General features: G+C 42.0%; 1 protein-coding gene across 4 annotated transcripts in view; it reads right to left on the bottom strand.

The window, feature by feature from the left end:
• MYH10 (myosin heavy chain 10) overlaps positions 1-12400 on the bottom strand; it is a 153151-nt gene that overhangs the window by 119780 nt on the left and 20971 nt on the right. For all 4 annotated transcript variants that reach the window (XM_079906023.1, XM_079906021.1, XM_079906022.1 and 1 more), the window contains one exon: positions 7284-7660. In XM_079906023.1, coding sequence (XP_079762149.1) covers positions 7284-7628 — 345 coding nt within the window. In that variant the 5' untranslated portion in view covers positions 7629-7660. Of the gene's footprint in view, positions 1-7283; positions 7661-12400 lie in introns of those variants that run through there.

Raw genomic sequence — 12400 nt, 5'->3', positions numbered from 1 at the left:
GTTGGTGAATATAATGTCAATATACAAAAGTTAACTGTAAAAAAACATGGCAACTGTATTCCTACCTAATGGTAACAATTTAAAAACAACACTTAGGGTGTCCCTGGTGGCGCAGTGCTAGAGAATCCGCCTGCCAATGCAGGGGACACAGGTTCCAGCCCTGGTCCCAGAAGATCCCACATGCCGTGGAGCAACTAAGCCCGTGTGCCACAACTACTGAGCCTGCGAGCCTAGAGCCCGTGCTCCGCAACAAGAGAAGCCACCGCAATGAGAAGCCTGTGCACCGCAAGGAAGAGTAGCTCCCGCTCACTGCAACTAGAGAAAGCCCAAGCACAGCAACGAAGAACCAACACAGCCGAAAATAAATAAATAAAATAAATTTATTAAAAAAATAAAAATTAGGGCTTCCCTGGTGGTGCAGTGGTTGAGAGTCCGCCTGCCGATGCAGGGGACACGGGTTCGGGCCCCGGTCCGGGAAGATCCCACGTGCCGCGGAGCGGCTGGGCCCGTGAGCCATGGCCGCTGAGCCTGCGCGTCCGGAGCCTGTGCTCCGCAACGGGAGAGGCCACAACAGTGAGAGGCCCGCTTACCGCAAAAACAAACAACAAACAAACACCTAAAAATAAATCCTACAAAAAATAAATCCAACAAAGGATATACACGGCCTCTACAAAAAAAACCTAAAACATATTGAGAAAAATTAAGAACCAAATAAATGAACTAGATGAACAGATATTGTAAAGATCTCATTTCTCCTCCAAAATGAACTATCGAATCAGCAAAAACCCAATAAAAATTCCAATAAGGTTTTGTGTGTGTGTGTGTGTGTGTGTGTGTGTGTGTGTGTGTGTGTGTGTGAAAAACTGACAAGTGGGTTCTGAAATTATACTGAAATGCAAAGCACCTAACACCAGAACAATCCTAAAGAACACAAATGAGAGAACTTACCCTACTGGACACCAAGCCATAGTCTAAAGCTGTAATAATCAAGACAATGTGGTGTCAGCCCAAGGACAGGCACAGAGACCCACGACACAGAACAGGTCGTCAAGCACACATTTATGAGCATCTGATTTACAACAAAGGTGGCGCTTCAGAGCAGTGCAGAGAGGGCTACGTTTCAGTAAATGGCACTGGGTCAACTGAATCGCCATTTGGGGGAAAAAAGTTAACCTTGCCCCTACCTTATACCACACACAAAATTAAATTCCAAATGGAACTGAGGCTGACCCTAAGAAATATATCACCAGATTCCCTTCTCCTCTGGCTTCAAACTGAGCTAGGCAGCAGGAGATTGAGGGTAGGGGGAGAATGAAGTCAGGATGTTTATCCCCCAGGCCCCTCCCTGCTAGTTGTCTGCTTCCCTCTAAAGGCGGCCACAATTCCTACCAGGAAGCCCCTCTCCACGTGGCATCCTCTCCCAGCTGAGGTAACAGCTCTTTGTTCCTTTAAAGATGAAGATGGGTCCAGGGCTCTCAGCCATCACTAGTGCTGGGATACTGCGACATTTCTGCATCTGTTTTCTAAACTCTATTCACATGTTTGTAAATCGTCCCCCTATTAAATTCACAGAATACCTAGTTAGAGGGCCTTCTGTTTCCTGCTGGAATCTGACTAACTTAGGCATTATCTAGAAAAGCTGAAGATATGGGTTAAAGATATGCATGTCCTATATCACCCAGAAATTCCACTCCTAGTTATACACCTTCTAGAAAGCCATGCTTATGTGCACCAGGACACGTCCGAAACTGTTCACGGAAGCACTGTTTGTACAATAATAGCCACAAACTGGAAAAATAAAATGTCCAAAGACAGTTGAGAGGATAAATAAATTGGGGCAAAAATCTTACAATGGAACATTACATTCCACAAAAAGGAACGAAACACCCAAACTTTTATAGTTCAGGGCCCTTTACCACTCTTAGAAATTGTTAAAGGTCCTAAAGATCTTGTGTTTTATATATTTTTATACAAATATACGTACATACATAGTTTTTAAATGTGTATTTATTCATTTAAAAATCACGATAAATAACATTTCTTATGAAAAACAACCTTTTGTTTTCCAAAATAAAAGTGAGAAGAGTGGTACGGTTTTATATTTGCAAATCTTTTATTGTCTGGCTTAATAGAAAACACTCAATTTTCTTAATAGAAAACACTCAACACTCTGTTTCAGCATTTAGTCTACTGTGATGTTGTTTTGACTGAAACACATGAAATTAGCCTTACACTGATATTTAACTGGAAAAGGGAGGAGTACTTTAACAGCCTTTTCATGTAATTATAGATATTCCTCTTCGATACTATACCAAAACTCGACAAGTAAGAATTTCTTAAAGATTAGACGCAATGTAGCATCTGACACCCTGTCCGTGAACTTTTCATACTCTGTTACATACATCAAATCCATTGGCTAAGCTTGCACAGGTGAATGAATCTTTTACCCAGGCATGACTTTGTAACATCATGTACACATCATTTGGAAAACTCTGGTTCGATGAATTGTTCAAGTCTTCCAAATGATGACATTTCACACTATATGACATTAAAAAAAAAAGTCACATTCATTAATATTGCCATCTATCTCTCATCAGGAAGGTTTTAAGTGTTGACAAGCTGTCAAGTGCACAGTGGCAGATACAAATTCTAATTTTCATGTGAAAACTCAAATTTTATCATTGTCAACAAATGCATTCAACTGTTTCCTTTAAAATGACAGGCTCACTTTGTTCATTTTCAAGAAGATATCTGCCAAATACCCCAGTGTGAATTAATCAAAGCTTATCTATCAGCCATTCTATCAAATAAAAAGGTATTCTATCAAAAAAAGTAGCAAGTTTAGTTTGCAACTCAAATAGCTACACACGTGCTTTTTTCCAAAGCAACCATCCTAGTTCAATATGCAGCAGAAGCGCTTTATGCATACTTGTCATTTCATCACACAGAATATTAAAAGATGTGTTCTCAAGAGCTGAAATAAATTCAATCATTCCTCCTGCTTTACCAAGGACATTCTGGAGTGAAACTGGATTAGTACGACCACCAGTACAGTTTGGGGTCACTGCTTTTACCCACGATAAGGTGTCAGCAGTTTTCCTCACCGTTGCTTTTACACCATCAGTACCAATGTCAACAATAAAAGGGCAAATAAAGTCTTCAGTAATCATGAAAATAGTTTGGACCTCAAGGATCCCATGAAAGGGTCTTAAAGAAACCCTAGGAGTCTGTAGAGCACCCTTTGAGAACAACTGAGTTACATCAACACAAAGTAATGTGAGTGAATCTTAAAATTGTAATGCTGAGCAAAAATACACAAAAAGGTATGTATTAAGAGAGGCATTCATATAAAAATTCATCAACAGGCAAAACTAAACTATATTTTTAAGGAATGCATACTTAGTTTGAGAAAACACACTGGGAGATTTTAAGACACTTCTCAATAATCAACAGACCAAGAAGAGAGAAATTAGTAAAGTTTAAACACAATTAAAAAACTTAGTCTAACGGCCACATATAGAACTCCACACCCAACAGAAAACACATTCTTAACAAACACACATAACACTCATAAAAACTGACAATATGCTACATGAAGCAAGTCTCACAAAAACAAGGAGTGTTATTATATGGACTATATTAATTTAAAAATCAATAACACAAAGATAACTTAAAAAACAACATTTAGGAATTTTAAAAGTATACTTTTAAATGGTTCATAGGTTAAATAAGGAATAATAGAAGCTAGAAAATATTTAGAACACTAAAAATACTACATGTCAAAATGTGTGAAGTAAGCTAAAACGTAGTAGAGAAGACATCTGCAGTTTTTAAGTAGTTTTATTAAGAAGACGAAAATTAATGACCTAAGAAGGTGGAAGTTGGGGAGATTAAATCCAAAGAAAATATAAGGAAATAACATAACCAAACCTGTTAGTAACTTACCTAAATGAACATATGTTATGTCTTATCTATAGAAATATGTCCCAATGGACTTCCCTGGTGGCGCAGTGGCTAAGAATCCGCCTGCCAATGCAGGGGACACAGGTTCGAGCCCTGGTCCGGGAAGATCCCACATGTCGTGGAGCAACTGGGCCCGTGAGCCACGACTACTGAGCCTGTGCTCTGGAGCCTCTGAGCCACAACTACTGAGCCTGCGCTGTAGAGCCCGCGAGCCACAGACAAGCTACCACGATGAGAAACCGGTGCACTGCGACGAAGAGCAACCCCCGCTTGCCGCAACTAGAGAAAGCCCGTGTGCAGCAACAAAGACCCAACACAGCCAAAAATAAATAAATAAAAATAAATAAATTTATTTTAAAAAAAAGAAAAGAAATATATCCCAAAGGTCCTATCCAAGTTATTATAGTGTCTATACCATGGTACCTCAATTGATCAATTTCAAGTGCTGGGTGAATTCCAAAGCCCAATACTATACCCTTCACTCAGTGTTCAGCAGCCACGGCCATCCATAGCCTCATTCTCTTAGTAGGTTTCTTTAGAGTCCGCGCTCCAACGTGAATCTTCCATAGGAACCCTTTCTCCACCCCACTAATTGAAGGTATGATCCTCCCAAACCCTCACCTCTGCTGTGACCTTAGTACTTCAAGAAAAAACTCAGACTTCCCTGGTGGTGCAGTGGTTAAGAATCTGCCTGCCAATGCAGGGGACACAGGTTCGAGCCCTGGTCCGGATAGATCCCACATGCCGCGGAGCAACTAAGCCCATGCGTCACAACTACTAAAGCCCATGCGTCACAACTACTGAGCCTGCGCTCTAGAGCCTGTGAGCCACAACTACTGAGCCCGCATGCTGCAGCTACTGAAGGCCACCTGCCTAGAGCCTGTGCTCCGCAACGAGAGAAGTCACTGCAATGAGAGGCCCGCGCACCGCAATGGAGAGTAGCCCCTGCTCATTGCAACTAGAGAAAGCCCCCGGGAAGCAACGAAGACCCAAAGCAGCCTAAAATAAATAAATAAATTTTTTAAAAAAGAAAAAACTCAGATTCTCCTGCTGTAAAGCCCAGGGGGCCGTACTTTGAAAAGAAACCCAGAAATTCACTCCTGTTGTCCCCGAATTAAGCTGGAAAAAAAAATCAAACAAACTCGATAAAAGATACTTGCAAAGTCTTAGAATTATCATGAGAAATGGCTACAAAAGACTAAATTGTCTTTTCCCTCCTCCTTCCCTTTTACCCACAACTTCCTTCCCCTTTCTCTTTCCCTCCTCTCTCCTCCCTGCAGCAGCCCTCGAGGGCAGCGTGGGGTCTGGGGGCAGAAAGGCTCCTTTCCACAGCGCAGCACTCCACAGCTTTTTGGTTACGTCCCTGCATTTCCAGCCCTTTGCAATTCACCGCACCAGGTATCATCCAAAATTGATTCACCTCTCAAATCTCAGATGTCAACATAATGATCTGACCACAATCTCTTCACTTCCCAGTTTTCTCACTCCCTCTCTCCACTCCTTTCTCTCCAGACAAAAATGTGGCCACCTTACACATTCTGTTATTCAGTCTCAGCTGGATTCCCAATGCTGCTCTCCAATTGTTTTCTTACCCTTGGCTTCCTCCCCTTTCCAAACCTTACGCATTCTCAAGCCACCTTCCGGACCCTGGTGCCTCTTACCCTTACTTTGCATCCTAACTCATAGAGAAAAAAATAAAATAAAATAAAATGAAAGAGACCACCAGGCTTGATTCAGACTACTCTGGCAAAGGTCATGAATGAACTACCCATTCTCAGATGTTCCCATGGCTAGCTCCCTCCTATCAGTCAGATTCCAGCTCAGATGCTACCTTCTCAAAGAGCCCTTCCCTGACCCGCTGGGGAAAGCCATCCCATAGTCCTGTTTTATTTCCGTATAGGATGTACCACAAAGGCAGGGATTTGGCCTGGCCTGTTCACCACACTCTCTCCAGCACCTAGAACATAGTAGGTGCTCAGTAAACATCCACTAAATAAACTAATTCGATGGGAAAACGACTTCTGCTTTGCTGAAGTTCTGAATTATACATGGACGTTAGTACCACACTCTTTGCATAAAATTCAACTTCTCTTTTCCAAATTCAGACCATTACAGTGTCAACCTTCCCCTCTACTTCTCTTCATTCTAAATCTACATTCTATCTACCCTGTCTTCTTTCTTTTTTAAAATTTATTTTATTGAAGTATAGTTGATTTACAATGTTGTGTTCATTTCTACTGTATAGCAAAGTGATTCAGTTATACACACACACACACACACATTCTTTTTCATATTCTTTTCCATTATGGTTTATCACAGGATATTGAATATAGTTCCCTGTGCTATACAGTAGAACCTTGTTGTTTATCCATCTTATATATAATAGTTTGCATCTACTAATCCCATACTCCCAATCCATCCCTCCCCCCCTCCCCTTGGCAACCACAAGTCTGTTCTCTATGTATGGGAGTCTGTTTCTGTTTTGTAGATAAATTCATTTGTGTCATATTTTAGATTCCACATATAAGTGATATCATATGGTATTTGTCTTTCTCTTTCTGACCTACTTCACTCAGTATGATAATCTCTAGGTCCATCCATGTTGCTGCTAATTACCCGGCCTTCTTTAAATCATTGCCACCCGTGTCTACCATCCCTTCAAGCCTCTTTTGGCATTAGAGATTCTTTCAGTATCTGGCTTGCATTTTCCTCTCAACCCCGATCCCTTATTACTTTCGGGAACTTCTATATGGTCACAACACCGTCAGTGACTGTGACACATGTGTCAACTGCTAACCACAGGACAACCCCAGCCTCAATCTCACCCTGAACTGTTTCCTCTTAAAAACCTCAGCATTCCGCTTTCCGACTTCCCTGTACCCGATGACCTTGGTCTTGCTCCTCACTGAAACCTCTAAGCTTGCAGCCCCGCCACTTTATACCCCCTGGATATACACTGGATTTCCTACCAATCTGCCGTCTGTATCCTACCACTAATGCAACTCTATTACCATATGAAAGTCCCTTATCTTTCTGCCACACGCTCTCCCCCCTCTTATTAAGCTCCAGAGCACCACTACACAAAAGTCTCAAACACCATTTTAGTATATTTAATTGCAGACTGGATTATTTAAAATTATGTGTTAAGATTTAAAGCAAAGCAAGACTTGGGTAAGCAAGGGACAATCTTTCTATCTTTAATAGAAATAGACGCGGTAAACAGAGAGTATGTGAGCATTCCACATCGATTAGGACAGCATGTATAATTTCCATTAATTCCCAGTCACCACTTCACATGATTACTTAGAGGGCATACTTACATAGATAAGTCCTGAATAGTAACGATCCTTCAGATTATGCAAAACAGAAGCTTCATTCAAGCACGTCAATTCTGCCATATCCTCCACCTTAGAAAACTTAGGTGGGTTCATCTTCTGAATATCATCTTTGTTGACCATTGCTTTCTTTCCATTCTCCGCCAACTCCACCATAACTTCATCTCCCCGCTCTTCTTTGATACTAGCTGCCTCGAAACCATGGCGTTCTGATGGAATCCACACTAGCTTTTTAGCCGTCCAATCCGCCTGAGTGGCAGGGTTGTAGATGACCGCCCTGTCCACAAAGAGATACCTCTCCGGATCTTCAAGTCCAGTTCTCTGTGCCATTGTGAACAGAAGGGATCCAAGAGCGACTGCCTCTGCGAGAAGAGGAGGAGGACAAAGTCAGATATTCCAAAATATACGATGGTTCACAAATTTTACTCTTCTAAGAAACCTAAAACAAACGCTTTGGTAAACAGAAAGCGTGAACTTTGAGTGAAGGAGCTGCGGTAGCCCTCTCCATGGCCGTACTAACTGGGTTTCCAAGGTAAATTTCAGGCCTGACCACAAATGATGACTCTGGTCGTCTGAGGACCACTCAAGATGTAGCCTGTCGCTGACGGCTGGAAAACAAGCAGGAGGGAAAAGCAAAGTTCCAGTTTCACCCTTCTTTCCCTCTCCATCTCCTATTTCACCCTTACCACAAATTAAACAGGGACTTAAGAAGGGAAAGGAAAAGGAAGAAAAAGAAAACAAAGTTTCATGACAAAAGGCCCATGGAGTGCTACTGGACCACCAGGATGTACTGATAGCTACAGAAATGCACGGTGGCTGCCAGCAGACCGACCCTCAGGTCTAGAATGTGCCTCCCATCCTACCTTCAGACAACAGACTCGACGTTCTTCCTTACAATTACCCCAAGCCAGCCCCCTGCAGCTTCGCTATGGCCCATGTGGCCTCAGTGTGATCACGAGACCACAGGGGATGAGCGTGTAAGTTGGCATCACACCCAGCCTTTCAAGTATGTGATGGGGGCTGTTCAGGTCTCCACTTCCAGGCCCACAGCTGCTCCCCGCCAGTTCCTCTCCTGCATCTCGTCCTTCATCAGGACTCACTCCTCCACTCTGGTCTCTCGCCTCTAAACAGACTCCATGCCCCTTTAGAGTGTGGGGACTGGAAGCAAACAGAATATTCCAGACAGTCTGACCAGTGCAGAAGAAAAGGAACTGTTCACAGCCTTAGGCCACACTGGGGAAAGCACTGCTTCTGTGACTTTTACAATGAACAGTATCTCAAGGCGTAAGTGGTTTACTGAGCGCTCATTTACGGTTGGTTCACGAGGAACTGTCAGCGAAAGCTCCACTCGTGGTCCTTGAAGCTACTTCTCCTCTTATACTTGTGGGATTGACTTTTTGGATCACAGGACAGGATTTTACATTCGTCACTCACCTTTCTGATGTGACTCGTCATTCCTGCCTGACAATATCTTTCTGGAATCCAACACCATCATTAAATACTAATGTTATTACTCCAAATTCCAGGTTATTACAAATCTCATCCAAGTCAATGAAAGAAGGCAAGTGAGTAACCACCAAACCCTCCCAACTTTTCCCTCTCCCCAAAATGATGGGGATTCTTGGTAGGCAACAGAATGGAAGGCTGCAAGGGAAATCATAAAGTCATCCAAAGTTGTTATGAGGCTCTTAACCTCGAGGCTGTAGACAAAGTTCAAGCTCCGTGAAGTCACTGAAATGGTCTAAAAACGTTGTACAACTTTCTCGTATATCTGTGCTTTTCTGAGGAGAACACCTATAACTTTCTTCGGGTTCTTAAAGGGATCTATTTATCTTTGTCCTAAAAGATTAAACACTGATAGTGGGTACAAGATACTAGCCCTTTCAGTCCCAGTAAGAAGGTACTAGAATCAAATAGCTAAGATTCTTCAGAAACTGGCTGTTAACAATGTAAAGGATTGCAAACACTCATGCCCTGGGGCATGGTTCTCAAACTTTGGCAAGGGCGCCAGCAACACCTAAAGGGCTCATTAAAATACAGACCGCGGGGCCCCACTGCCAGCATTTATGATTCAGTAGGTCTGGGGTGGAGGACCCGATAATTTGCATTTCTAACAAAAACTCCCAGATAATGCTGGACCACACTTCGAGAACCATTCCTCCACAGTTCTCTGGTTGCCATGGTGAACCACTGTTACCACCAGGTATGCTGGAGTAGAAAAAAAGGTTGAAAACCAATGTTTTAGACTAATTCATAACCTGATTTAAAGGATATGCTAACGTTTCAAGGAGTATACACTTGGCTAAAACAAAAATCACAAAACAGAATAAAACAAACAAAAAAATCACAAAACATGTAACATTAAGACTTCTACCGATAGAATTGCTAATATGCTCTCTAACTGTACTTGCAGTTGCCTTCCTAGGCATCCACGTGGGAGAGGGCACTAGAGAAAATATTCAAGCACACATGTACATTCTGAAGAACGGGTTTCAAAAACCCATCACCTCTCCGGACTGCACTGATACGATTATTAACAAGTTTTCTGTCTTCCCAACCTATACACTCGCTACCCACTGCTAGGAAGAGGATGGCTCTGAAATGGGAATTATCCTGGATGAATGTGGATACAGACAATAGGACACACACTCTGCCTTAGGAAGGACAGTCTCTTAAAAGAGAAAATATCCAACTAGAACAAAATACGATAACAAGTTACTCTTATTCTTATTAGGTATAAGCTGTACACCCCATACAACACTACAGAAACTGCCTTGCTGCCTGTGCGTATGCACACATTTCTTTACTTTTACATTAGACATGTAATTATATGCTTAGATTTAACAAATGACTATAAATTACAGTAACTTAACAGGTCATTTCTAGGGCAGGTCTTTTTTCTTTTTTTAAAAGTAAATCATGGATTTATAAATTATTTGATCAAATCAACACATTTTAAATTTATCAGTATGTACTTTTTCTAGGTGGGGAACCACCTATAATTTAATATAAGGGAAAAAACCCCACAAGAGATCACAATAGTGTGATTACAATATGCTCCCGATTTTGTGGGGGGGGGGGGAAATTACATAAACACTTTTTTTTCTTTTTGTTTTAAAAGAAACAAATAGTCATTGGGTCTTCCCTGGGTAGTGGGATCACAAACTACTTTTAATTTTTACTTTTCCAGAGTTTTCTACAACTAACTAAACACTATGAGGATGGTTTCCTGTCTTTGCCATACGGTGAGCTTACCCCCTGGTCCACAGGAGGGCCTCTATATACCTACTGATCAATACTACATGAATGGTGCCGACCCTCACTGTAAGCTTCAGCTTCTCCTCCACCACCAAAAGCTAACCATTCCTTCAAATCCTAACCCAACACCACCCTTTCAGAAGTTCTCTTCAGGTCAACCTGGCAATTTAATCCTTAGCCTTCTCCTAACATTTTGCACCGCTCTCCTGGCATTCTTCTAACCCTCCCTGGCCTTTGTACCAGAGGACTCAGGTAGTAGGTGCTCAAATCCTTGTTTAGTCGACAGAGTCCCTGAGGCCAGTGAAGATGTTTTGTTCATTTTAACTCTTCACTTGTGGTTGCCAAATATGTTGTATTTTTTTCATTCCATTGTACATTTGGTACCTAATCTTGATAATGCTGGTATTTAATAGGGAAACCTCTCCCAAATGCTTTGCCTTTCAGAAAGGATAATACTAGAATTTTGAAAACAGCAGATACTGTTGTTATATACCACTAACCATGGCCAGGCACTATTCTAAGCAGTTTATGTATGTATTAACTCTTAATCCTCACAACAGCCCTACGTGGTAGGTACTATTCATATCTCCATTTTACAGATGAGGAACCCAAGGTTCAGAGAAAGCCAATAACTGGCTGGAGGTCACAGAGCTAACGAGGGGCAGAGCTGGGAGTAAACTCAGTTCAGCTCCAGAGCACATGCTACAAGGATGGAAGGTGAGAAGGAGAAAACTTTGAAGGGCATGTAGTACACGACATACTGCCTCTCGGATCAATTATCAATCATGGCTTCAAGAGTACAGGCTCAGGGAATTCCCTGGCGGTCCAGTGGTCAGGACTCTGTACTTCCACCGCCGGGGGCCGGGGTTCGATCCCTGATCTGGGAACTAAGATCCCACAAGCCGCCAGAAAAAAAAAAAAAAAGAATACAGGCTCGGCCAATGAACGCACTAGCACAATCTAGCAAAGGCTTTGTATTTTATAGAAAAAAAAAACCTATATTGGAGGAAAAGAAGGAATAAATAGGAACATCTTTGCAACAGACAGAATCTGAAGGTTCTTGGTGTCATCTGAAATAACTGCCTAATTATGGGTGAATCATTTATCTGTGCACAAATTAGCTCCCTACAGAGCCAAAGCCCCATCCCCTTCATTTGCTTTTAGACACACACACCCCTGGGCTCCATCTCCAAGGCCATTTTAGACTCTCAATGAAATATCACCCAGGAAACTTCTCGACTGCCTCCCAGCACCTACTATAGGTACAGGCACAGAAAAACAGTTTTATGAATATCTTGCATATGAAAAGCCAAACAAAAATGATGGATAAGGGATCCATATGATAGCGCATCTCTCTAAGACGGATAAGCTAAAACAGAATTGTCCCAATTTGTGTAACGCTACCACAGAGGTCACTTACATTACAGAGACCTGTAAGTCTGTTCATTTATCAGTATCCTGTTCAACCAAATGAGCAGAAATACAAACTAAGTGCAAAAGGACACTATCGCTATTCATGGCCCAAGCCACCTCTGTGAATATCTTTACACCCTGTTAAATGTTTCTGAAACGTGGAGCCGACACCAGGAATTTTTATTCTTCCTATATGACAAGTAAGTACATCATCTGCTGAAGCCTAGAGTCTTTCACCATACAACGTGCCCTTCAAAATTTCCTCCATCTCACCTTCCATCCAGCCTGTCTTCATTGAAATGATTTCCCTAAGGAGCCCAAATAAAAAGCCAACCTCTCGGGTCACATCCCTTTGCAGCAAAAGCTAGTGCTGTATCACACAATTACACCATATGCTTTCTCCAGATAAGGACGAGAAAGAACTGAATTTA

This window comes from Stenella coeruleoalba (genome assembly GCF_951394435.1).
Source record: "Stenella coeruleoalba genome assembly, chromosome: 19".
NCBI lineage: Eukaryota > Metazoa > Chordata > Mammalia > Artiodactyla > Delphinidae > Stenella > Stenella coeruleoalba.
This window is presented reverse-complemented; position numbering and strand designations above follow the sequence as displayed.